Source organism: Malania oleifera, chromosome 5 (assembly GCF_029873635.1).
Source record: "Malania oleifera isolate guangnan ecotype guangnan chromosome 5, ASM2987363v1, whole genome shotgun sequence".
Taxonomy (NCBI): domain Eukaryota; kingdom Viridiplantae; phylum Streptophyta; class Magnoliopsida; order Santalales; family Ximeniaceae; genus Malania; species Malania oleifera.
Genome location: NC_080421.1, coordinates 81,330,185 through 81,358,155, shown reverse-complemented (window position 1 = coordinate 81,358,155; position 27,971 = coordinate 81,330,185). Strand labels below are relative to the sequence as shown.

The following is a 27,971-nucleotide window of genomic DNA, read 5'->3' as shown; positions in this document are numbered from 1 at the left end:
TTGATATCTAAATTCTCATAAATATTCTTAAGAAAATAATCATTATACGCCTTATATATTTTTATAATTAATATATTAAAATTAATTACATTTTCAATACAAGCATCCATTAATAATATTTGCTTAATCAAATTTATATTCTAAGATTCTCAATATCTTATTTTTTATGGGTAAAATGGGTGTAAATGTTTTATGCAAACGTGAGAAAATCGTAATTTAACGCAAAGGCAATAAGCAAGTACGTGGCACCCTGGGGGGATACAACGCCACACAGACGCTGCGGGTGAATTCCAAAAGGCCTCTCTCTCTCTCTCTCTCTCTCTCTCTATATATATATGGAACAGTGGCAGCCCCAAATTTCAAACAAGCACATTTACCAAAATTTCGGAGGGGGTAGAAAAGCCACGCTGTAAGCTAAGTGATACCTCAGTCACTGAGAGGGGCCGGAGCTCCGGCTTCGATTTCCGACAAGAATCCGACGCCATGTCCGCTCAGGAAACCGACTCCCGCTCACCCCTCGACAAACCTCTTCACCAGCTCACCGAGGATGACATTTCTCAGCTTACTCGCGAGGATTGCCGCAGATACCTCAAATCCAAAGGTCCTCTTTCTATCTCTCTGCTTCTTTATTTATTTTTCTTTTGTTTGCTCACTAAGTTCTGAATTTGAAGAGACTGGAGGTTTGTCCGTACAGGCATGCGACGCCCGTCGTGGAACAAATCTCAGGCGATCCAGCAAGTCATCTCGCTCAAGACGCTTCTTGAAAGGACGTCGGATTCCGCCACTGCCGACGCCGCCACAACTGTCAAGAAGTTCTACATTCCCTCTCCTGAAAATCCTCATCGTGTGCGTTGCAAACCATTCATTCTCTCTCTCTCTCTCTCTCTCTCTCTTAAATTGACAATTTTTTAGGTATTTAGTAGAGATTATAGAAGCTAGCGCACAGAGCATTACCATTTTAGTCATCTGATTATTTTTTATTGATGCGTAACAGTTTGTTAATTAAATAATTAAATATTTGTAGGTCCCTTTTACTTCGCCTGCTTCGGCAAAAGTGACGGCGGCCGATACTCGGATCTCTGTGTCGGCCGAAGATTTGGCTTCATATCGGCGAAAAGATCCCGAAAAGCCTGATCTTCACGGCAATTTGTCGGGGGGTCTCGCTGCCGCTGACAATGATTCAGTATCACCGAGGTTATTTATTATATGTACATTCTCTTGTTATTAAACTTACTATCTTGTAACTTTTTAGTTCCTACTGTGATACTTATACATGCTATCCTAACATATGCTCGCTAGATTTAAGGGAAGAGTAAACGATAAGGTATTTGAAGTTATATATATAATATTGTTTTTGTTTCTAGGTTATTTATTTATTTTACTACCTGTTTGTTAAGTCAATGAGAAAGTAGACCTAACTCGGTAAAATGGTGGATAACTTGGACTAGAGTTGAACTTTGTTTTTGTTGAGCTAGCAGCTAGTGATTGGTGAAGCATTAGGCTGATCAAGTGCTTGATTAGTCTTTTTTCTATTTTTCTGTGTTTGAGTGCTGTGACCCTTACAGTTCTGGGGTTTATTTAAAGATTTATTTTCGAATATTTGTAGGTGCTATGCCCCTATAGTTGCAGCCTAGTCAAATGGTTCAAGATTCTTTTGTAATTTTTGTTGAGAGCATATTTTGGGGACTTTTTTCAATGGAAGCATACTTATCAAAAGATAAACATGTTCGAATCTTGGTAAAAATGGATTCACTCTTGGACTCTTATTTTAGTTTTTAAGTCATGTATTCATCAAGAAGAGCTAGTAAATTATTTATGAATGATTTTCTATGTTCTGCATGGTATTGGAATCTGTCTTTCTGTGTGCATGTTGTTGTTATTATTATTTTTTTGGGGTAATAAATACTAAAAAAAAATGTGGACTTGAGTCAAAATTTTCAGCCAGGGGAGCAATGAACTTATCCTACTAGTCATTAACTAGCTTTGTCTCTGCCAGAAGATTTGTTATATGTGCACAGTCATCGTTCTCATTTGCCTTTATACACTTTAATGTTGTTCTACGCTGCTTCGGAAGGAGAAAAATTAGTTTGAATGATAACTTCATACTATTTCTTTGGAAGATGTTTTCTGCCAGGTTATCAGTGTGTTGCTTTTAAGGATTTAGCAGATAGTGATTCACAAAGCTCTCAACTAAGGAAAATTTTAAACTTTCCATCGGTCAACTGTGGCTATGTTACAGTTTCCAGTGAGTTATTAGGTTTGTAAGGATATTCGTTGAAGATATTGTTGTTTGGCCCTTCAGGACATTTGTACTCCAAATGCCACAATGATTAGGTAGTTGTAGGACAAATTTTAGGTAAGTGGTTCAGTATTGGCACCAATACAACAATTATGTCTTTTGTATTTCTGACCACATTTTAGTTTATTGAATAGGTGAAATTATATATATATATATATATATATATATTTGTTATTTTAAATAAATTTGGTGGCTGAGAGGGGCTTCTGTCAAATAGCCCCCTTGTGTTCTACAGTTAAGATTTTATGAAGATCCCTTCTTAAATCTTGCACGTGTATCTTGATACAAATAATTACTGTTTACCAAGAAGGCACAGATTTTATGAGTTTAAGTGGCCTAAAACATCAATAACCGAAAGTAACATGATTTTGTGCTCACATGTATGATGGTGGACTTTGAGGATGGCTGTTTTTTCTCCCATTCTTGAAGTTTTGCTGACTGAAATTCACTATATGGTCCCAGAACCACATGTTTGGCTAATATGCCATTGGCGCAGATGACAATTTTCTACTGTGGCAAGGTCAATGCCTATGATGATATGCCAAGTGACAAGGTAATGATGCTTCCTATTATATCTTGGAGCAAGTCTTATGTTGGCTTTCTAATATCTAAATCAAACAAGATATTGATTCGTAGGCACGTGCAATCATGCAACTTGCTGCAAGCCCATTCCATTTTCCTCAAGAAGCTTCATCTGATGGGGTTACTGTATTTCGGTCTTCTTCATGCCTATTACAGGCTGCAAGTGCCAAAGTAGCCCCAAGTCCTCCCATGATATTCCAGACTCTGCAATCAGGTAGGAACTGTGGGACTTTAAGCTGCATTAGGCTGTATTAGGAATTCTACCCCCTTTGTTTCTCTAGAATAGCGTTTTTGAATGCTTAAACGATTGCAAGCTTCTGTGGCTTGAACACTTTTTGCTCTTCCTTCTCTTGTTGTATGTAGTACTTATTTTTTGCAACTGGCAATGCTGAAGCCTCAACCTTTCTGCATTGGTGTCTATAGAAGTATTATCAAATTTATATCAATCAATAGTTTAATTTTGAGTTAATGTTGAAATGATTTGGTGATTTTATCGCAAAGACTAAATTTACCCTGTTAGTATGTTGCTAATGGAGGTTGTTTTAATTTATCATATTGGTCTTTTTGCAGTAAAAATGACTGAAGTATGTTGCTAATGGAGGTTGTGTTAATTTATCATATTGGTCTTTTTGCAGTAAAAATGACTGAAAATATATCACCACTCAGTGAGGAAAATGTATCTCGTGAAGACAACCTTGGTAAACACTTCTGCTAGTTTCTAATGTAATTTATAGAATTTAAATTTCACACAGCTTCTATCCTGAAGAGAGGGAAATTTGCATTTTCTTAGTGAGTAAATCTTCTCAAACTTTTTGAACCATTTACTAATGCAGAAGGTAAGGGATCAATATAATTCCTTGATATATTGATTTCCAATAATTTGCTTTCCTCTCCTATGATGCTCTCATGCTAGTTAAGCATCATCTCTTTATCCTTGACCTCTTTAGTTGTTTTTTCTAATCCTCCCACCTAACATTTTTAGGAGCTGTATTATATGATTATCTTATCTTTGATACATACTATATGAAGGCCTTACAATTCAAAAATTATATGATTGCATAATTTCTTTTCTAAGTACTTCCCTGTTTTTGCATAGCGTTATATTTTCATCGATTTAACTGTGCCAAATTGTTAAAAACTTTTGGAACTTTCTGTGGGACTTGATCCTGATTTTTAAAGCAACCTGGTCGCTAAATAAGATTTTACAAGTCTCATTGTGACCTATTTTATATATTCATGTTTTCAATTTGCAGTTGCTTTTTCTTGAGATATTTTTGAGCAACTAATTTTGTTTCTCCTTTTTCCCCATTAATAGCTGTTGGGTTTTGATTAAATAGTTGAACAATAACATCTATGGATGGTAGAAGTTGGTCTTGTTCAGATTTTTGTTTTTATTGTCTTTGCCATTTGAGAATGATTCCGAGGATCAAGGGAGAAGTTGATCTTGGATAGGTTTTTTAGGTGGGTAGAAGAGAAGATAGTGACTAAATCATTAGGTTTTGTTATTTAGTATGTTATTGTAAATCTAGATGGTACTCTATACCTCTACAACTGTGGTTAATGCAATTAGAAGGTCAGATGGAAGAATGGATATATTGCACAAATTAGTTGATCCCTATGTTTGGCTATGTGGGATCTTGGCAGCCCAAGAGAGGATCCGCATGACTAAACTAGATGTGGACAGCTGCCTGCCTGTTCAAATGAAGAGGCCATGGCATGATCTAACAGGATAATGGGCCACTCCCCCTCAAAATAAGCCACTACTACTCTAAGACTGCCATGGCAGGTAAGCCCCCTCAACAGGTAACCGACTTGAAGTAGCTACTTATGTTAGCCTTATTTTTAAAGCAACAATCCCATGAGAAAGGTAAGTATTCCTTGATCCTTGATCAGAGCTTTTATCTCTTCCTTTTATAAACCCTTCCATTAGCCTTTCGTACCACCTTAGCACATCCAGAATTTGTATCAACAAATTGGTGCTGTCGATTGAAAATTGATTGAATGTCGATGACACACCCATTCTTGCCGAATACCAAGATTACTTTGCATGGGCAATGATGACTGACATCCTTCTTCTCTCACCGAGTCACCATGGTGAGTCTTCTGGTCAACTTAACCTGTGGTTCAAATCTTCTGGGGCTCTTTATGTGCCCCCCATGGCATAGTTCTAAAAACCTGTGGCGGCCTGCGTAATGGTAACAATTGCAGTCATATGTAACAGAAATCATATCCATGAACTTGATTTTTTTTGCATTAGCAAACTTGTTAAATCACATATATCCACTTATTTTGATCTTAGAATTCTACGTAGTAATGCTTTAAATGATTTTTTAATGAATATTAATCAGTTTAAATATAGTTTATACTCCAAGTATTGGATGTCATCTTGGTTGCTTTAGTTGCTATTGGCGAGAAGAAGCATGCATTTGCTACTTTTCACTACTTTATTGATTATAACTGAAGTTTAAACCAAGATATCATAAATACAATGAAATAAAATATAGAATGTTTGTATATTAAACAAAAAAAAAAATAAAAATGCAAAGCACTAGAACATATTTTTTTTCTCAGCAAATTAGGTGTGAGAAAAACTCAAAAAGTAAAATTGAAAAACTTTTGAGTATGCAAATATGTAATTTTGATGACATAAAAAGTTTGGTTGCTATTTATTAAAGAGATACATACGTGTTGGAGAAAATAAACTCAACTTAAAATTGAGTTTCTAAGCTTCAGTAAAGGGGAAAAGGCAAAAAATGCAAAAAGAAAAAGAAAAAGAAAAATTTAAAAACCTGTTTTAGTCATTGACATCTAGTCTGATAATGTAGTGGCCTTTAACATCCCGTAACACAGTTACAATATCGTATCAGATTGTAATGGCCAAGATGGTGAACCAAAGGACCTCCAAGATATCAACTCCAAGATATTGCCTCGTAACGGTCTTGGAAGCTACAAGGATGCCACCAATACTGTTATGTGATGGCTGTTAGACGCTGATTTTTAAAACTACGCCTCATGGAGCTGCCTTGGCCATGTAGGAGCAAATGAGAGACCTAGCTTAGAATGTTCGCATAATACTATCCAAAGGAAAGATAATTTGCACCATTGCAAAGATCAGACCAAGGCTTATATTAGGTGTTGACCTCCTCCTAGAAGATTGGGCATAAGAATCTAGGCCAACTTTGGTTGCTTATCAGTGCACCTGCCAAAGCATTCGCATTGGATCGAGACCATGATTGATGCAAAGCCCATAAAAAGAACATTCAAAGCGGGAGAGGTGAGCAGATAGCCTTAGCCAAAATTGGAGTCTACCCTTTGCAGCAAGAAACACCATTCATTGAATAGATAATGGAGGAGGCCCTATTTAGGAGTTCAGAGTGCACCAATGGAGTGCTATGGTGGTAGAACGGATCCAATAGACCATACAGATACAACAGTATGTTGAGAAGAAAAAAGATAAACAAAAAAGGCAAGATAAAGCAAAAGCCCAAATTAGAGGAGATTTTGAGAATTTGAGCGATGAAGAAGACTCGGAAGAAGAAAGAATGAGATTTGCTTGACAAGAAAGTATACGATTACAGCAACAATGGGAAGAGAGACAAAGATTTCGAGGAAGAACAACTGTAGGGGGTAATATTTATGAAGAGGGAGGTGGCTCTGGCAGTAGTGCTGCCAAGGGTTTCAATAGAGCTCGATGTTATTGTGGTTGAGAAGTTGGAGATAGTAGACGACAATGGATCAATCCCGATGCCCCTGAAGCTTGACTAAGGGCAATGGATCCTATTTTAGAAAGAAGCAAGAATACAAAACAACCGAAAATCAACGCTAAGTTACTGAAAGATTTAAGAAGTAAATTAGGAAAAACAGTTGGAAAATTCTAATTTATAATTGGATTCTAGCAAATGTAGTTGACTTTCCATTTATGCAGCTTATGCTTGATGTTGCTGCAAAGGTTGGAAAGGGAGTGAAGGGTCCATCACCCTATGAGGTATTTGAAATTTTTATTTAGAGCAAGAGTATCGAGAAATGAAAGATTATATATCTTCTTTTTTGGAATTTGGGAAGAGAGAGGTGTAATCCTTATGTGTGATGGTTGGGCAGGACCAACTAGAAAACACATAATAAACTTTTTAGTTTACTACAACAGAGGCACCGTGTTTCTTAAGTCAGTTGATGTCTCTGATTTGCCAAGCGGAACAATTGAATATTATTTCAGGTAATTTTTAAATTTTAATTGTATATGCAAATAATATTATGGACTTGTATGTTTTTAACTAAGTTGTAGTAATTATTAAATCTATAATTTCATTTCTGATTAATGGATGTGGTGGTTGAAGAAATTAGAGAGGAGAATGTTATCCAAGTAGTGAGTGATAATGAACTTGCAATGAAGGCAGGAGGGAAATTATTAATGTAGAAGAGACCTAATATCTCTATTGGACAGCATGTGCAGCCTATTGCATAGACCTTATTTTTGAAGATATTGGTAAGAAAAGTAACATGAAGAAGGTCTTAGAAGATGCAAGAATAATAACCTCCTTTATTTACAACCACACATGGGCAGTGAATTTCATGAAGAAATTCACAAATAATAGAGTTACTTCGCCGTGCCATCACTCGATTTGCCACCAACTTTATTGCTTTGTAGATTATTATTAGGCATAAACAAGCATTAAGGAAAATGTTTACATCTGATGTTTGGAAAAACTCAAGGTTTGGGATGGCAAAATCAGACCCAACATATGATGCGAAGAAGATTATCTTAGGCAAAGAGATTTGGCAAAAGGCCTCCGATATAATTAAAGTGCAAGAACTCTTGGTGAAAGTTCTTAAATTGGTTGATAGTGATGAAAAACCAACCATGGGTTTCATATACGAGACAACTAATAGGGTGAAGTTGGCCATTCAAAAAGATTGTCGGTTCCACAAAGACTATTGGAAATTATTGACAACTGGTTGGAGTTTTCAATTGCACCAAGATTTGCACGCTGCTGGTAAGTGTAAATCAAATACAGTTTTTTATTATTTTAACTTTTAAATTATGCATAGTTGCATTAAAAAACTATTATTGATTAATATGTTTATAAATTTAATTTAAGGATATTTTTTGATCCCACAATTTCTTTATGGTACCTTACCCTCTCTTGAAGTTGCTAGAGAAGTCATGGATGAGGTTAAAAAAGTGATAACCAAGTTAGTACCTGATATAGATACTCAAATTCGGGCTATTAATCAAGTAAGTATTGGTTCCATTAAATTGAATAATGAATTGGTTTAGTATTATGTAATTCTTCAGGCGCTTGAAGAATTTCCTGATGAATTTCTGAAGAGGCAGTGTATCCTTAGGCGACTGACCCTTGTCACCTTAGGCGCCCGACCCTGTTTTCAGTTCAAAAATTTCAGTTTTAAAGAACTTTAGGCGACTGACACCGAGACTTCAAGCGCCTGAACACTGTTAACGACTATATTTTTTAAAAGTTATAAAATTCAAAATTAAGTTTCTTGTGCCCCAAATTTTGTAAAAACTTGGGAAATACTCCTAGTAAATTGGGGCAACACAAATTAACCTTTATGAGCCTATAAATACATGTTTTCATAAATCAAACATACACTAAGCAATTGAAAATCTGCTTTTAAGGTTGAAAGCTCTCTTATTCTCTCAAAGCTCTTTCTTGCTCACTCTTGCAAATTGAGAATTACTGAAATTCTGAAGTGCTGATCATTCTTCTCTGAGCTCTACAATTTGAATTGTTGATTTCCATCTAGAGAAGTATTCCGGTGAAATTGTTCTTGAGCTTCAACTATATTTCTTTTGATATTTGTTATTGAAGTATATAGTGATTTCAATTGTACTAACCAACTCTATCTGAGAGCATTCTTTGTACAAAAGAAACCTTTTCTTGTTTCTTGTTTCTTTGACGATTTAGGTGATTGGATCATTGTAATCGGGCATGGGGTATCGCTTGGAGAGGGGGCTTCACCCTAAAAGAGGGATTGTAATCGGTTTGTTCCGCCTGCAAAGGAATGAGTTAGTAGAATCCTTAGGTGGTCTTGCCTAAAGTGAGGACACGTAGGCTGAGGATAAGCCGAACCTCGTAAAAAATCTCAGTCTCACTCTCTCTACCTTTTTCTATTTAAATTCCTGCATATACAATTGTGTTTCAAAGTGCAGGATTGCTAAAAAAAACTGAGTTTGAGAAGACCTTTTAATCTTAAGAAAGTACGTTGGCGGAAACCTTAAAGGGAGTACGTTGATTAATCGCTTGCGGAAATCTTGATTAAAAGAAGCACTTTGAAATTTCATTCATACAAGGCTACAAACTTAAATTTGGCAAAATGCTGAAGTAAGAAAGTGTTGCAAGCTTTCAAAATTTGGTTAAATATTGTGATTGATTGATCGATCATTGTTTGGTTTGTGATTGGTATTTGGCTTGTGTTTGGATTGTGGTTGATTTAAAATTAAGTCATTCTTGTGTGTTTGTTTAAGTTTACAAAAGGTTAAAAATTTGTAATAATACTTAAAAAGAATTTTTATAAACCTAATTCATCCCCCTCTTGGGATAACACCTTGACTTTCAATTGGTGTTAGAGCCTAGTTATAGCAAATTCTAAATAGAAGTTATATAAAGGTCTAAATGGCATCCCCTTTTGCTGAAGGCCAAACCTCTACTTGACCGCCTATCTTTTGTGGTTTAAACTATATGTTTTGGAAACAAAGAATGAGGATATTTATTCAAACTATGGATTAGAAAGCATGGAAGGTTGTCATACATGGTGACTACATACCTACTAAACTTGTAGATGGTAAAGAAGTTCCTAAAGAAGAAAAAGATTTGACCGACAATGACTATAAAATGATGCAAGTTAACTCTAGTGCCATGAATGCACTATATTGTGCTTTAAATGTAAATGAGTTTAATAGGGTCATGACATGTAAGTCAGCCAAAGAAATTTGGGACAAGTTAGAAGTAATCTATGAAGGAACTATAGATGTTAGAGATAGTAGAATCGACATGCTCACTAGCGAGTATGAGACATTTAAGATGAATTCGGAAGAAACCATCACTAGCATGTATACTAGGTTCACTCACATAATAAATTCTTTAAATGCTTTAGGGAAAAATTATTCAACATGTGAAATGATTCGAAAATTCCTTAGAGGACTTTCTCCAATATGGGAACCTAAAGTTACAACAATTACGGAAGGAAGAAATCTAAAAAATACATCCCTTCATGAATTGATTGGATCGCTTCTCACCTATGAGATGGCAATTAACGAAAGAAGTGAAAAATCTAAATCCCAAGAATCCATTGCATTTAAAGCCTCAAATGAAAGCTCTAGTGATGAAGATGAAAAAGAGATGAATGTAAATGAAATAGTCTTCATATCCAAGAAACTTTAAAAAATACTTAGAAGGAAGAATAAATTTAAAAGAAAAATTAAGCCTCAAATGGAAGCTCTATTGATGAAGATGAAGAAGAGATGGATGTAAATGAAATAGCCTTCATATCCAAGAAACTTGCAAAAATACTTAGAAGGAAGAATAAATTTAAAAGAAAAATCCGGAACTTAAAATCGATGAAGAAGAAACTAATAAGAAAGAAACAAAGAAAGAACCTCCTTCATGCTATAATTGCAAGAAAGTTGGATACATAAAATCGGATTGTCTACAACTTAAGAAAGATTCCAAAAAGAAAAAAAAAGGGCAATGAAAGCCACTACATGGGATAATATTAGTACAAGTAGTTCAGATAGTGAATCAAGTGGCCAAGAGATTGCTTGCTTTATGGCATGGGATAATGATGAAGAACAAAGCTCCTCATCCAAATCATTTAATGATTATAGTAGTGATTCATCTAATGAATCCAATGATGAGAGTATGCCATCTTATGAAGAACTATAAAGTGAACTATTCAAAGTTCATAAGATCCTAGTTAAAATGACTAAACGATACACATCATTAAAAAATAAAAATGAAAGTGTAATAAAAGAATTGGAATCTCAAAAACTTGCTAAAAGAGAAAAAGATTTAAAAATTAAGAGATTAGAAAGTAATAATGAAAAAATGATGAAGGAATTTGAAGATATAAGATCCCAAACTTCCATGGATAATGAGAAAGATCAATATATTTCTGAACTAGAGAACAAAATCAGCAAGATGTCTCAAGACCAAGTAAAGCTACAAGAAAAGGGCAAAAATATACTAGACTAAATAATTGGTGATTTTAAAAGAAAAATTGAAGATCAAACTAAAATAATCTACAATTTTACTAGAGGAAAGGAGAACTTTGATAAAATGATTGGCGCACAAAGAATGTCCTTAAATAAAGAAGGCATAGGATTCAATGGAGTTGAAAATATAAAGAAAAAGAATTTTTACATGGGATGCTTTACAAAAGCCTCCAAAGATTATACTAGCACCTTCTCAAATGCTTACACTCACATCACATGCTTTCTATGTAAGAAGAAAGGACACATTAAGTTTGAATGTCCATTAAAGAGAAAGGGTGTGAAAACTAGACAAGTTTGGAGAATAAAAGAAACATCACTTGCCAAACCATCCGGACCCAAGAAAGTATGCGTACCTAGATAAAATGGACTCCAAAGATATTAGGATGTTTTTAATAAGGAAACAACTTAATCCAATTTAAAAAACATTGAACTAGTTGCAATGTAGAAATAAGATATAAATACAAAAATGTCATTGTTGGCTAAACATCAAGAAGACTTGGAGTGTTCGAAGCTTATCTTCAAAGATCAAGGAAGTCATATGCCTCAAAAGCCAAATTGAAAAGACAATTGAAGCCTGATAATATGATAAATCAAAAGAAGGAAGAGTTCATGTTAAGGGAAAAGAAAATATTTTGAAGGTTAAGGACTTTAGGCGACTGTACATTGTATATTGAAGGCTCAGGCGCCTGAGCCAGCAGACCTCAGGCGACTGAGGTGCTACTGCATGTTGAGATTTAAGGTCTGTAAATCTTCAGGCGACTGAACTTAATCTTCAGGCGCTTGAAGTCGCAGGATCTATATATTTTAAGCGCGAAAACCCTAACTTCAGGCTACTGACTCTTGCTCCATCACTCACCCGAAGCCCTAACCTTTGGTATCCCCTGCTTCCTCACTCAAAATCCCTCAAATCACAGCCCCAAACTTTTGCTCCTGCATTCTTTCACTCTGATTCTAGGGTTCCATTCTCCAAAAACAAAACGATGCCTCGCACTAAGACCACAGCGAATCGAGGATCTTCTTCTGGAAGGGAGGATAACAACATCGAGCAATGGTTAGTCACTCCCCAATCTAAGCTTCGTTATCGTTCTACTCTCCGTTCCACGGACCCAATCTTTGGTAAGGTGATTGACACCACCTTCTTCGATTCCGAATTTTTTGAAATACTGCCTATGTTTCGAAACATCGATTGGAAAATTTCGTAGTTTATCAAGCCAAAGGAATGTATCCAAACTTAGTTAAAATCTTTTATGCCAACATGATTTCTGGAGAAAGTGTTCTCACTACTGAAGTTAGAGGGATGAAAATAGTTTTGACTCCTCAAATCCTAGCTCCCATTTTGCATATCACTCTGGGTGAATTTGATGTCCCGCCTTTGCTCAATCTTGGATTCTAGAGCAAGGCTTCACACCTGAAGAGTTTTTGCCTCCAATAATGGTCAAGAAACCCGTATATTTTGGCCATCGACCCATGTATAAGCAATTGATCCTCTAGGCCCAAATACTTCACAAAATAATATCCAACAACATCCCACCTAAGGCTGGCTCCTACGATTATCTTTCTTATGTTGACTGCTTTGTTCTATGGTGTTTACTAAAGGGAAAGAAGCTTGATCTCTCCAGCCTCATTTTGAAATGGATGTGGGCCAAGTTAGAAGCTACTCGTGTCACTCTTCCTTATGGAGGTGTGTTGAATCTTATCTTTGCTCAGCTTGATATAATCACACCTTTTGAGTTATTCATAAAACGTACCCGATATGACCTCTTCACCTCCACAACTCTCAACCAAATGGGCTATGAAAAGCACGATCAGGGTTGGTTCTTGAAAGGAGGTAGACCTTAAAGAGCACCAGCAGCTGTTCCCCCTCCTCCTCCTCCGGCTCAAGATCAAGGACCTCCTACTGATACGCCTTCTTTGTTCATTCCCTCTCATCATGAATTCTCCACCTTCAGCAGAGACATGAGATTAGGACTTCAATCCCTTCGAGAGGATGTGTCTTCACTTCACACTACTTGTTCCTCACTTGATCAACGCCTCACTCGTATTAAGAAATATTAGGTTAGCTCATCCCGTGGTGTTGATCCTATGGACACTAGTTTTGCTCCTTGGAGTGATGATGAAGAATCAGAGGAAGTCAGTGAAGAAGGTGATGAAAAGGAAGATGATGAGGAGGAAGGAGATGAAGAAGAAGCTGAAGAGGAAGATGATGATGCTGATACTTGATTTAGTTTGTCATTTTGTGATGTATTAAGAACTCCCTATGTATTGGCCTTGTTTTATGTTGCTTTGTTTGTTTTTATATTCAGTTTGGCTTGTACCCTCTATTACTTTTGACCTTTTTTGTAATATGACTATGCTTTTAATATTCCTATGCTTTTAATGTGCTAAAACACTTTGTGTCTATCCCCCTCAATTCTTTTTGAATGATGTCAAAGGGGGAGAAATTTTTGAGCAAACATGAGCAAACATGAATGAAAAATAAGAATATGGCGAATATATAAAGCATATAAAATCTTGGCATATAGCAAGGGGGAGTAAAAGCTATAATGAACATGAAAACTATAATGCAAATATGTACATGACATGAGCTATAATGAAAATATGTACATGATATGAGCTATAATGAAATATACTCAATTGTGTCTTATTTTTGAACTTACTCATACTTGAAATCATCATTTTTCATATTTGTTTTAAAAGCATGCTTATTGTCAAGGGGAGCCTTTTCAAAGGATCTTTCATATTTGCTCCTTATTTGTCATCATAAAAAAGGGAGAGATTGTTGGCCTAACATGGCTTTTGAATCTCGTTTTGATGATAATAAATGAAGGATGATTTAACATGTGTTGTTAAGTGATGATGTCTTAGGAATGCTTAAATGATAAAGTTTGAAATATCAAAGGAAATACAAGTTCAAGATCACCAAGGATCACAAAGCTACACTCATTTTCAAAGTGATCCAAAGGAAGCTCAAGTGAACCAAAATGATCAAAAGCATGTGGAAACCCAAAGTTGACTCAAGCTCAAAGTCTAAAAGGATTCAAAGCAAAAGACTCATATGAAGACTTCAAAGCTTACTATAGGATGAATTTTTGTAAGTACTTCATGCTAAATATCATGTGAAATGTTTTGAAGCTCATTGGGGCTTGTCTTGGACTTAGAGATGTTGTTTTAAAACCCTGGAAAATGTTTTTATAAAGTAACCAAGCAATAACGACAAGTGTTTTTGAAAAATAACTTGAAAAAAAGAAATTTTGTCTATTCAAGCGACTAAAGTGTAAGCTCATGCGCCTGAAGAATTTTCCTAGGCGGCTGAAGAATTAGTTTAGGCGCCTGAAGAATTTCCTGATGAATTTCTGAAGAGGCGGTGTATCCTCAGGCGACTGACCTTTGTCACCTTAGGCACCTGACCTTGTTTTCAGTTCAAAAATTTCAGTTTTAAAGAACTTCAGGCGACTGACCGGAGACTTTAGGCGCCTGAACACTATTAACGACTATATTTTTTAGAAGTTATAAAATTCAAAATTAAGTTTCTTGTGCCCCAAATTTTGTAAAAACTTGAGAAATACTTCAAGTAAACTTGGGCAACACGAATTAACCTTTACGAGCCTATAAATACATGTGTTCACAAATCAAACATGCACGAAACAATTGAAAATCTGCTTTTAAGGTTGAAAGCTCCCTTATTCTCTCAAAGCTCTTTCTTGCTCACTCTTGCAAACCGAGAATTACTGAAATTCTGAAGTGCTGATCATTCTTCTTTGAGCTCTACAATCCAAATTGCTGATTTCCATCTAGAGAAGTATTCCGGTGAAATTGTTCTTGAGCTTCAACTCTATTTCTTTTGATATTTGTTATTGAAGTATATAGTGATTTCTATTGTACTAACCAGCTCTATCTGAGAGCATTCTTTGTACAAAAAAAACCTTTTCTTGTTTCTTGTTTCTTTGACGATTCAGGTGATTGGATCATTGTAATCGAGCATGGAGTATCCCTTGGAGAGGGGGCTCCACCCTTTGTAATCAGTTTGTTCCACCTGCAAAGGAACGAGTTAGTTGAATCCTTAGGTGGTCTTGCCTAAGGCGAGGACGTAGGCTGGGGATAAGCCGAACCTCGTAAAAAACCTCGGTCTCACTCGCTCTACCCTTTTCTATTTAAATTCCAGCATATACAATTGTGTTTCAAAATGCAAGATTGCTAAAAGAAATTGAGATTGAGAAGACCTTTTAATCTGAGAAAGTACGTTGACGGAAACTTTAAAGGGAGTACGTTGATTAACCGCTTGCGGAAATAGTGATTAAAAGAAGCGCTTAAAAATTTCATTCATACAGGACTACAAACTAAAATTTGGCAAAACGCTGAAATAAGAAAGTGCTGCAAGCTTTCAAATTTTGGTTAAGTATTGTGATTGGTTGATTGATCATTGTTTGGTTTGTGATTTGTATTTGGCTTGTGTTTGGATTGTGGTTGATTTAAAATTAAGTCATTCTTGTGCGTTTGTTTAAGTTTACAAAAGGTTAAAAATTTGTAATAACACTTAAAAGAATTTTTATAAACCCAATTCACCCCCCTCTTGGGATAACACCTTGACTTTCACTCAAGTTGGCCTGAAGAGGGGATACATGGCAACCTAGCTTCGCAAGAACCATTTAAATGACTCTTGTCTCTTGTAAAGAAATGACAAATTGTAAGATATATCCAAGGAATCTAAAAAGTAACTGGCAAGAAAGACTTCACATATGAAAGACCATTTGCATCACATAGGCAAGAAACTCTGGAGACTTTGACTTCATGGTTGGCTGGTCAAGTTGTGGGAGGATTAGGAAGGGGCTGACTGGTCGAGGAGACCAAGTAGGAGTCATGTCAAAACCTTACCAGTCACCACCCTGGTCAGAAGTGAGGTTGCTCCCGTGTCATCCAGGGCAAGGATTACATTGCTCTTCATCCAAAATTTGTTTGGATTATCCTTTTTCCTTGAATTCATTATGCTTTTCTTGGAGAGTTTCATTCAGGTCTTGTTTGAATCTTTTCAGCATCTGGTGAATAGCTTCCTCAGTATATTGTCCAACACCATCTCTTCCTCAACCTCACTATATTTGACTCCTTGCTCCATGAGAAATCAATATTCTGGAACTCTGTAGGTGGCGGGATTGTGGCAGCAAGACCAAAATAAAAAGATCAGTACCGAGCTTGTTATAGATCAAAAATAAAATAAAAATACATATAAAAGCCCACTGTTTAGTTTGGGCAGAATCAGACCCACTTGGACCAACTTGGGCAAGTCTTCTCTTTAGTAAGAGGGAGGAGAATGGGGGAAATCTAGTATTAAAGAGCCTTTCCTAGTAGGCTTGCTGCTTCTCTCTCTGTTTGTCTTTGTCTCTCTCTCTCTCTCTCTCTAGTAACAAAAGAAGATATTTCATTGATCAGAGAAGAAATCGCACGAAGGGAAAAAGACTTCTCCCTTCAAAGTTTTGGAATAATCTAGAAAAAATAAAATCATAAAGCAAACAACTACCAGAGCAAAAGATTCTTCCATTCTTGCTGAACCTCCAAAAAACTATCCCTTAAAGCAATTGAAGCTAACACAACATAAAGAGGCCATTTAATGAACCTTCTTTGAAACCAGCTACCAATTCAATTTTCTCCCTGAAAAATCCGTGCATTATGCTCCAACAATAATGCCCTCAACACTGCAAAAACATCACATTTCCAAAGTGCAGTCCTCTCCTTCAAAGAAATAGACAACAATTCCTCCACCAATGCCAGGCAAACCCAAGATTCTCCCTTCATACCAAAATATTTATTCCAGATTATTAAAGCTTAATCATAGTGTAAATATAGGTGATGTACCATTTCAAAATTCAAATAACGGAGCACGCAAAACATCTGGAGATAAGGCATTCAAAGTCTCTTGACCTGCAACAGGTTATTAGTATTGGTTTTATTAAGCACAATCAGCCAAGTAAAAGCCTCAACAAAACAAAAATTGGAATGGGTCAAACTCAAAAAATGATTTACAAGAATACACCCCTGCATGATCGAGAGCCCAAGACCAAGTATCCCTAGCTGAAGAAAGGTGACAATTGTTCGATAACGACAATAATGAGGAAACTTCCAACAACTCTCTATCATTAAGAGATCTTCTAAAATGGTAGTTCTAAGAGAACTAAAGGGGCTTGTTGCTTCTTCCTCTGAGGGTTAAATCTTCCATTCTTGGAACCATCCACTTGTTAGTAATAATAATTATTTGCATTATATCAAGGTAGAATAGTCTTTTTCCCTTCTATTCTTGCAGGCTATATAAGTCTTCTTTATCTCTTGTAGAACCCTAATGATTCAATGTAAGTCTTTTCTTTTCCTAAACTTTGGCTCCTCTTTGATTCTAACATGGTATCAGAGCAGTGTGATTAGGTTACTTGTGTTTCTCCTGTCGTTCCCGTCACCGTCGTGCTGTTTCTGTTTGCGCTGTTTTTGTGCTATTCCCCTTACCAATAGGCCCTCCAGCGTCTTCACCTGGCTCAGCCTCTTCGTCTTCTCCTCCCTCGCAACCATCTTTTTCCCAGCCTTCCGCTTCGATGCGGCCGCAACGAAAGCCCTCTTCGCTTTGGCTCTTGATTTCGCTTGTTTCGCCTTTGCGGAAGCGGGGATTTTGTAGTTCTTCACCTTCGCCAGTTTCTCCGATTAACTGGGCGGAGAGGAGTTTCTTGAAATTGGGGGAAAGCAGTTTCCCATACTTGTCGTTGATGAACTTTGCAATCGTCGGCTGGCTCGAGCCCGTCCGATCCTTCAAGGAAATAGTGGCTTCACATATCATCTGAAAGTAAGAAAGGTGAAGGGTGGAAGAAGGGAGCTTGGAGTCTTTTGCTGCTTTAGCCATTTTTTGTTTTCTCCAGAGAAGTTGAATGCAGATGGAAGTGGGGGCCGTGGGACCATCTAGGATTTGTAGTTTATATTTAAGTTCTTCTTTTATTCTATTTGCAAGTGGGGGTCGTGGGACCATCTGGGAGTTTCACGTGATTAGTAGTTGATTTTCAAGGATGCCCCATTTTTAAGACCTGAATTTTGTTTTATCGAATTTGGACGTGGTTTGCTTCTGGTTTGAGTTTGACTCGTGATTTGTTGGATTCTTGCTTGGCTTGGTATTGGCAGGTTTGGTTTCGCTTTTGGCATTCTCATATTAATTTGTTTCTTATATCTTGGGGTTTTTGTTGTTGTTGTTATTGTTCGTCATGGCTAGTGAACGGGATGATTCTCTACAATCAATTAGTGTGCGGTTGGATGGTAAAAATTATTCTTATTGAAGTTATGTGATGAGAAATTTCTTAAAGGGTAAGAAGATGTGGAGTTATGTTTTGGGTCCGACTCATAAACCTGTGGAGGGGGTTGATAAATATGAAGACTTATTGGATACGTGGGATACTTATAATTCTAAAGTTATTACTTGGATCAATTATTTTGTTGATTCAATTAAATATGAAACTGCTAAGGAGGTTTGGGACCATTTGGCAAGATTATATGTTCCTTCTAACTTTGCTGTTCAGTATCAATTGGAGATGGATATTCGAGCACTTACACAAAAAGATAGAAGTGTTCATGATTTTTATTCGGCTATGACTGATCTTTGGGATCAATTGGCTCTCATAGAATCTGTGGAATTACAAAAGTTTGTTCCCTATATTGTTCATAGGGAAGAGCAACGATTGGTCCAATTCGTGATGGCTCTCCGTGATTATTTCGAGGGCATTCGTGGATCGATTTTACATTGCGATCCACTGCCTTTAGTTGATTTGGTGGTTAGTGAGTTGTTGGCAAAGGTGACTTGTCTTAAATCTCCGATTGGAAAGGGACATATCCCCCATCTACATCCGTTTTGGCTATTCCTCCCAAACCACTTTCCTTCGGTCAAAATCGATCTTTGCCTCGCCCAAACAACGGGAGCAACTTCTCTAAGGAGAAGGGACATTGGAAGGCTCAGTGTCCAAAATTATTGAATAAGACTCAAAATTCACAGCTGTGGCGAAATGGAGGAAAGTTATCTCAGCGTTCAGGGGACCCAATGTCCTAACAGTGGCGACCAGGAGGGCACCAGGCTAATACAGCAGCTGTTGCCCCTTCGTCAGATAACTTGGGGAATGATTCCTCATTTGATCCTCGCATAAGTGCCCTTGCGGAATAGTTCTAGCAGTTTGTTGCTTGACAACCATATGCCATGTCCACTCCATTTGCAGTAAGTTTGTCATCGTCTACTCCCTTAGGTATGTCCTCTTCTCTATGGGTTTTAGATTTTTGTCTGTCTTATCATATGTCCCCTAACTTCTCTTCATTTGCGTTTATACATCCATCATGTTCTTCAAATTCAGTGCTAACTACTGATGGAGTGTTGGTTCCATTCATACTCATAATTTCTCACTTTCAGAAGTTTATTGCAGTCCTAACCTAACTATGAGTCTTGTCTCTGTTGGTCAATTGTGTGATGTTGGTTATTCTATTAATTTTTCCTCTACTTCTTGTCATGTGTAGGATCCTCAATCTAGGAAGTTGATTGGGATAGGCCATAGAGAGGGTGACATATATGTTTTGAATGAGTCGCATGTTCCTGATCATGTGGCAGCATCGGGAGTAGACCTCTCCTCATTTCGATTGGTTTCCTCATCTTTTGTTTTTTATTTGTGGCATTTTAGACTTAGTCATGTGTCGGCCTCTTGTTTAAAATTTTTGGTATCTAGTGGTGTTTTGGGTGATTTACAGATACATGATATTTTTGATTGTAGTGGTTGCAAATTGGCAAATTTTTCTGCATTACCTTTTAATCATTGCATGTCTAAGTCTGTTGCACCTTTTGGTTTAATTCACTTTGATGTGTGGGGTCTTGTCCCCGTTGACACAAAAGGGGGGTCTAGATACTATGTTTATTTTATTGATGATTATACTTGGTATTGTTGGGTCTATTTAATGAAACATTGATATGATTTCATTCATGTCTATATTGCCTTCCGATCATTTGTTCGTACCCAACATTCTGCTGTAATTAAGTTTTTTCGTTCCGATTTGGGTGGGGAGTATACTTCTAAAACATTTTCTGAGTTGCTTATCTTTGATAGTACTGTTCATCAATCTTCTTGTACTGATGCTCCTTAACAAAATGGTGTTGCTGAAAAAAAACATCTCCATATTGTTGAAACAACTCGCTCCCTTGTCTTATCCGCTAAGGTTCCTAGTGAATTCTGGGGGGAAGCGGTTCTTACCGTGGTACACTTGATTAATAGAATCCCACATCCCACAACTCTGGTCTCTCCCCTAGGGAAAAATTATATGGGTCTCCCCCTAATTACTCCTCTCTAAAAGTCTTTGGTTGCCTATGTTTTGTCCTTCGTCCCACTATTGAGCATACTAAATTATCACCACGTTTTGCCATGTGTGTCTTCCTTGGTTATGGATAGGGACAGAAGGGTTAGAAGTGTTTTGATCCTGTTGCTCAGAATCTATACGTCTCTCGTCATGTTGTCTTCCTCGAACACATTCCTTTCTTTACCGTTCCTACTAGCTTTCCTCATATGGCACAGCCAGACCTTATTTGTATTGACCCTTTCTTTGATGATGAAAATGGTGGTGGTGATGATGATGCCCCTCTTGCGGTTCCCCAAGAATCTCCTATGGTTGTGGATTCTCATAAGTTTCGCCATCCCAAGCGTACTCGTAAGTCTACTCAGTTACCAAATTTTGCTTATGCTTGTTATTCTGGTTCTTTCACTTTCTTTTTAGCAGCTATTCACCCACTTTGTGAGCCTACCTCATATAAGAAGGCTGTTTGTAATCCTCTTTGGCAAGAGGCTATGGTTGAGGAACTTTTTGCATTGCATAAAACTCATACTTGGGACTTGGTGTCACTCCTTCTTGGTAAGAAATCGATTGGTTCTCGTTGGATTTACAAGATCAAAATGAAGTAAGATGGTTCTATTGAGCGATACAAGCTCGTTTGGTTGGTAAGGGTTTTACCCAAGAGTATGGTATGGATTACGAGGAGACTTTTTCCCCTATTGCCAATATGACAACTGTTCGTGCTCTTATTGCTATAGTTTGTGTTCGTCGGTGGGCTATTTCTTAGTTGGATGTTAAAAATGCCTTCTTGAATGGGGGATCTAAAGGAGGAAGTTTACATGGTACCTCGGTTTGGTGTCTCTTATAACCCAGGTGAGGTTTGCAAACTCAAGAAGGCTTTATATGGTCTCAAACAAGCCCCTCAAGCTTGGTTTGAGAAGTTTTCAATGGTTGTCACTTCTCTTGGCTTCTCTTCCAGTGCTTATGATTCAGCTTTATTTGTTAAGTTTACTTCTGCTGGCTGTATCATTCTTTCTTTGTATGTTGATGATATGATTATTACAAGTGATGATGTTGATGGTATTGTGGACTTGAAAAAGATGTTGGCTCAGGAGTTTGACATGAAGGATTTGGGGCCACTTCGTTACTTCTTGGGAATTGAAGTAGCCTACTCCCCTAAAGGTTACTTGCTCTCCCAATCGAAGTATATTGCAGATATTCTTGACCGCACTTGTGTCACTGGTAATAGGACTGTTGATACTCATCTTGAGGTTAATGCCCGCTACAGTCCCATTGATGGTATTCACCTACCTGATCCCACCTTGTATCATACTATTGTTGGTAGTTTTGTTTATCTGACTAATACTTGCCCAGATTTTGCTTATGCTGTCCACATTGTGAGTTAGTTTGTTGCTTCACCTACATCTGTGCATTGTACAGCTGTTTTGTGCATCTTACGATATCTTTGAGGGACTCTATCAGAGTCTTTTATTCTTGACCTCGTCGTTGAAGCTTTGTGCCTACTCTGTTGCGGATTGGGCTACTGATCCTACTGATTGAAAGTCCACTACTGACTTTTGTATATTTTTAGGTGATTCCTTTATTTCTTGTAAAAGCAAGAAACAAGCAGTTGTTTTGCGCTCTTCAACCGAGGCTGAATACCGTGCGATGGCGTCTACCACAACTGAGATTGTGTGGTTACATTGGTTGTTGGCTAATATGGGTGTTATATTTGCAGCTCCTACTCCTCTATATTGTGACAATAGGAGTGCTATCCAGATTGCAAGGAATTCGGTGTTTCATGAACGGACCAAATACATTGAAATTGATTGTCATGTCACCAGACACCACCTTTAGCAAGGAACTATTACTTTGCCCTTTGTTCCCTCCTCCATGCAGGTTGCTGACTTCTTTACGAAGTCCCACACACTGTCCAATGCTTTTGTTTTTGGTTGAAAAACTATGGATGCTCCTTGCTGCTGCATCGTGAGTTTGAGGGGGGATGTTAGTAATAATAATTATTTGCATTATATTAGGGTAGAATAGTCTTCTTTATCTCTTGTAGAACCCTAATGATTTAATGTAAGTCTTTTCTATTCCCAAACTTTGGCTCCTCTTTGATTCTAACACCACCTACTCTAAGTGGCCCCTACTTAACATGGGTCATGGATAGAGGAAATGACTTCCGAAGTGAACTTAGTTTCGGTTTGGAAAAAATACCACCACTTCAAAAGATCGAATGTCGCTTCAGCGTAAAAATGAAGTACTTCAGGTCAAGTGGTCAACACAACAAAAATCCACTATGGTTCACCAAGAATTAGAACAAGCTAGAGAAGGGAAATCTTGTAATGATCAAGGACATCAATGTAGAATTTCAGGAGAGGAGGCTGAACCCAACACTTCAGGCATCCTAATATTGACAAACTGCCTTGGACTGAGAAATACCAGCCCATTCATGGGAGTCTGGTGACTGGTGGGTGTAAGGAGGTATTGGCATTTTGAACTTTCTGTAGAGCCTAGGGACATCCTGAGCAGGTAGAACCCTGGCTTCAACAGAGGCACTCCAACTCCTGATTGGTAAGCTCTCTAGTGTCAATAATAGCCTGGCCTCCTCACCAGGTTCAAGCAGCATCTAAGAAATGGGAAGAGGCTGCTGGGCCTTCTCAGGAGCTTCACAGACTACAGGGTATTTCCCTCTGAATCCTTCCTCAGCTCCTTGAAGGTCCCCATGGACCATTGATGTAGTTTAAGAAGTTGACAGTGATGGAGAAGGCATGACAACTGTGCTAGAAAGTCTAGAAAAAACATTAAGAAAAAGCTCAGGGGCAGAAGGCTGAAGAAATGACATGCAAAGATGGACTACGTAATACCAAAAATACTCTCACAGCTAAAATCAAGAAGAGAAAATCTAGGAGTTTACTTTCAATTGGAAAATGGAGGAGAAAAGCCTTGAGCGAGGGGGACGCAGGATTGGGGCAATGGAGAACTGCGATGGGCTTGTGCACAGAAAACCTCAATAGTGGGAGCAGAAAGAGCAGGGCATGGACTGTTTTTCACTTTTAAATGCTTTTTATTGATGGCTCAGATTCCTTTATGATCAATGATTGGAAAAAGGCCCATTCAGCGCAACTCCTCAGAGCCATTCAGTGTTCAATAGTCTCTCCAGCTGCCCCATCAATTGCAATGATATAATCAATGACAGTGTCGCACTTCAGTAAATGTCTAGAAATTGATACATGCACTTGTGAGGCATAATAATTTCTTGCTAGATGCTTCCAGTATGTTCCTGCTGTTCAGAGACTTCTACCTAGCCTCTGACTGGACTATCAAGGATAAAATTGTCAGAGCTAGAATTACTACCAACCTGCAGACCCAAATGCTAAGGATCGCAAAACCTCCTAAAATTTACCCTTGGTTTGGTCTGTGATTTAAAAAAGGGACTGGGGCACGAGTGGTCTTGGCAGCTCCAGAGAGCCATCTACCCATATAGTTTGACTGGAAGTGCCATGATCTAAAAGGATAATGGGCCACTCCCCCTCAAAACAAGATATTCTTACCATTACCACCAATGGTGGCTGATTAGTTTAGATCCCTCAATGGGCAACTCCCCAAAAGTAACCATCGATGTCCAAAACTTATTTAGAGTAAGAATCCCCAAGGGAAGGTAAGTAATGCGACCTCAAGTAGAGCTTTTATCTCCTCCCTTTGGCAAATCACTACTAAAGCATTGGAGGGTTCATGCAGATCTTGGTCTTCAGTCACCCTGTTTGTTCTCTTTGCTCAAGAGGAACCCTTGGTGCTGCCTCATCAGAAACTGAATCAATATGACTTGTTTTATTGAGGTATTAGCACTCAATGCTTCTGTTACAAAGTAATATGTAATTGTAATATTCTTAAGTACTGAGCATTGCACCCAGCGAAAAAAAATAAGTGTTGAACATTGCAACTGAATCTATCAGCTGCCTCCAGTAGTCAGAGGTATTGTCTGCAACTCTGCATTTAAGCTTGTAACCATGTTACAGATAAATTGGAGAATGTGGCAGAGTTGACACAGAAGTCTGGCAAATTGACGTGCTAGACCCTTTGCAATAACTTCATGTACTGGTTTTCAAATTTTGTTAAATGTATTCTTTAATGGAGTTTTTCACATGCTATAAACAGCTTGAAATAAATTCATTTAGTGTATAATGTAATTGCAATAAGAGATGTATTGTTGTTCAACAATAAAAGATAATTTATCTAATTGTGTTAAGGATTTCGTTTTTCAATTTATAAGGGATTATTATGCCCTTCTGATCTATAATTTAATTGCTTTTAACCTTTTTTCCTCTTTGGATAGAAGGTCCAACCAGCCGAAAAGCATCAGTACAAAGATATCTTGAGAAGCGAAAGGACAGGTACCTTAAAGCACTAAATACTTTGCTTAAAAACCAAGTGAAGCTGGATACAATTGTTTCTTTTCTTTCCATTCCTGACACTCCTGTTAGGTGAAGGTTTAAGAGCAAAAGGAAGGTAGGGATCCCTTCATCTGGTAGCTTAGATGTCTATTTGAACCATCGGATTGGTGAGACCCCAAATGAGCAGTTAAGTGGGAGTGATGCATGCTCCCCTCAACCCCGGCCACCCCACACACCTACTCGTTGCAGCTCGGTTGAGAATAGAGCAAAAAATGCCAATCTCTCCTCTAACCTCAATGAGCCAGGTGACTATCTTTTTTGCATGCCCTTTCCACAGGGCACTTAAATAAATTTTTTAGATCTTTTACTGATGATGCTTATTTAATTTTTCCCTTTTCTCTTTTCTTTCGTTGGACATGAATCTAGTATAGCCATACAAAACATGCAGAATCTTCATTGCAGTTAAAAACAAAAGCAATGCCCAGTCCACCAGGCTCTCATGCACATAAATTGCAAATGTTTTTTTTGCATTTGTAGAATCATTTCTGTGACTTTAACCTGTGATCTTCAGGGCATTATATAATATTTTTTGTTTATGACCCAAAAAAGTTTTGACAAGGGAAGTACTGTGTTTATAGTTCTGTCCACTTCCTGCATGTGCTTTGATGTGCACTGCATATGCTTGGTGTGCACAAGAACAAAACTTGTTCGCCTGATGCTTTACTGCTTCAGTGCTTCCTTTCAAACAAAGACCACATCAAAGCATGGAATTCAATGATATTTCTTAGCATCTATCATGATTTATCTTTTGAAAAAAAAAAAAAAATTGGGGCAATGAAAGGTAGTCCACCTCCCATCTCAAAGATTTCCCCTGCTCAGCATCCTAAGAATTAAACTGGAGACCTCCAACATGGATGCCCTGTGACTAAACTGTTGGGTTCCCCCATGGAATATTGTGAGTTTTAGTGATTGTTCATGCTTAAGACATTTACTTCCTCCATAGAAGCCAGTTCTTTCTTGTACCATATTCCTCTGATTTGTCTTTAAGTTGTCTGGTGTAAGAATACAATTGTTTTAATTAACTGTAGTTTGTTCTGTTATTTTTTGTCACATGGTTCAAACCATGAACTGATATTTGGTTATATCTAGTTATCACTGGGATAATATGCACCATGATGGCAAATAAATGGGCTGGCTGTGTCAACGTATATGGAAAAAATTTCAAATAGAATTGCAGATTTGCATCATCACGGATAGCATTCACTCTGTTGCTCAATAACCTACCTGTTGGATGATATCCTGCTTGACTCCCTCAAATGCCTTTGCATGTCTAGGATAGACCCATGTTCAAGCAGTGCCTACCAGATACTGCTAACGCTTTTTTCTAAATAGCCTATCAATTTTGTTTGAGATTTTTTTTTTTAATATTTATTGCTCTACCACGCCAACTAAGGACTGAAAAAATATTGAGAAGTCCAGGGATGAAGCTAGGATGATTTTTTTATTGGAGGGGCTGATATTTTATATACATAAATGTATTTGTATTTATATATACAAAATGAAAACAAAATATAATGCTCATGCTAATACTAATGAACGTAAACAACATCAGAAGTGCGATAAGACATTTAAAAGATATTGATTTATTATATATTTAATTTCAAGTCTTTGATTTGATTTGTGTGAATTTATGCAAAAAGTACATAATTCTATTACTAAGTCCAAATTCCAAGTTCCCAACCATTAGGTTATGCTTAAATATTTCTCTACGTTGGAACAATTTCATGTAGTGTGCATAAAATATACGTACTTTGAGAAGTGTATCCTTAAGTATTTTTCCCTAAGGACATTCAAATGGTTGGAGGCTGGGATTTATATGTTGAAGGTTTTTGAATTTTAACCTTGGGAAGGGTAGGAAGGGGAATGGGATGTGGGAGATGGGCTTCCTGATTTTGTGTAGCTTGGGTCTAATGAAGATCGTTGAACTCAACAAAAATATTAGTGTTGCATTTGGGAGTACGAATTTTAAGCCTTAAATTTGAATTTATGTGAATCTAGAGAAAATTCAGTATAATTGTGTATTATATTTTATGTAAATCCATAGAAATTCAATTCTAAAACCTCTTCCAAACAAAGTGTAAAAGCATTGCATTCGAGACCATATAGTTTTTTGACAATTTCCTACATTTTTCATGCACAGGGAAGCCCAAGTTCAATTACCTAATTATTTTTTTTGTTGAGCAAAGATTAGTTGCACAACCATTGTTTGAAAATTTTTTTAGTTTTAGTGTTCATTCTGTATAACAATTCTGCGAAATGACATTGAGGTTTAAGGAGCATATAGGGTAATTGGTTTAGTGAAGATTTCGTGCGGGGGATCAACCGCCTTGCACAAGAGTAATCTCTTTTATTGCCCCAAGTTTATTATTCATAACAGCTAGTTTGGCCGTTATATAATATTTATGCTGTTTTCTTCAGAACTTGTTACTTCAGGAGTTCATATTGGATGTTTCTTAGTTATATATTTCTGTTTTTCCTTTTTACTATTTTGTTTCTTTTGTAAGATGTCAAATGGTTTCAGCTGATACATTGCTGTTCCGTCGCAGGCATTCACGAGCAGTGAATATGGATTTTAACCAACACAACGTAGAGAGTTGTTTATTGCGATCAAATTTCGAGCCTACTTGCATCGAAGATTGCCAGGTGGAGAATGGGTAACGTTGAAAATGCAGACAAAACTGCATTATGAGATAGACTGTGAAACATGATTCACCTTATATTCACCTCTTGAAAGACGTCTAGAGTATTTCTTTTGAGGTGGGTTGTGTTATGCATGGGTCCAGCTTGTAATGGTGCATATGTAACTAGATTTCTCTAGTCCTTCCACTTGTATTCTGGACCCTGACAATCTGAACGGAATCATGTCAGAGTTGAGAGGGGGCTGACGGAAGGGTAATTATGAGCTTAATATTTGTGATGATCAATAAACACAGTTGATTTGATCGCGGCCAAATTCAAAGCGGCATAACCGGCATTGAAATTACACCGGAGCCATACGAGTAGTTTAAGCTGATTGGCATTGTGCATTGATTGTGCCAATCGCCAATCTCTCTCTCTCTCTCTCTACTAGCCAGTTGAGTCAGCTGTT

The 27,971-nt window shown here is 37.3% G+C and overlaps 1 protein-coding gene across 2 annotated transcripts; it reads left to right on the top strand.

Annotated features, from left to right (window-relative positions):
* The first annotated feature begins 360 nt into the window (after positions 1-360).
* LOC131155788 (protein TIFY 4B-like) lies at positions 361-27,836 on the top strand. Of its 2 annotated transcripts, none has more exons than XM_058109192.1 (9): positions 361-601; positions 695-846; positions 1,025-1,194; positions 2,762-2,852; positions 2,936-3,095; positions 3,517-3,579; positions 24,769-24,823; positions 24,920-25,128; positions 27,430-27,836. In XM_058109192.1, the coding sequence occupies exons 1-9, from the start codon at positions 484-486 to the stop codon at positions 27,444-27,446; spliced, it is 1,035 nt and encodes a 344-aa protein (XP_057965175.1). In that variant the 5' UTR covers positions 361-483; the 3' UTR covers positions 27,447-27,836. The 2 variants fall into 2 exon arrangements, with proteins under 2 accessions (XP_057965175.1, XP_057965174.1); XM_058109191.1 differs by having other exon boundaries at positions 24,766-24,823.
* The last annotated feature ends 135 nt before the right edge of the window (positions 27,837-27,971 follow it).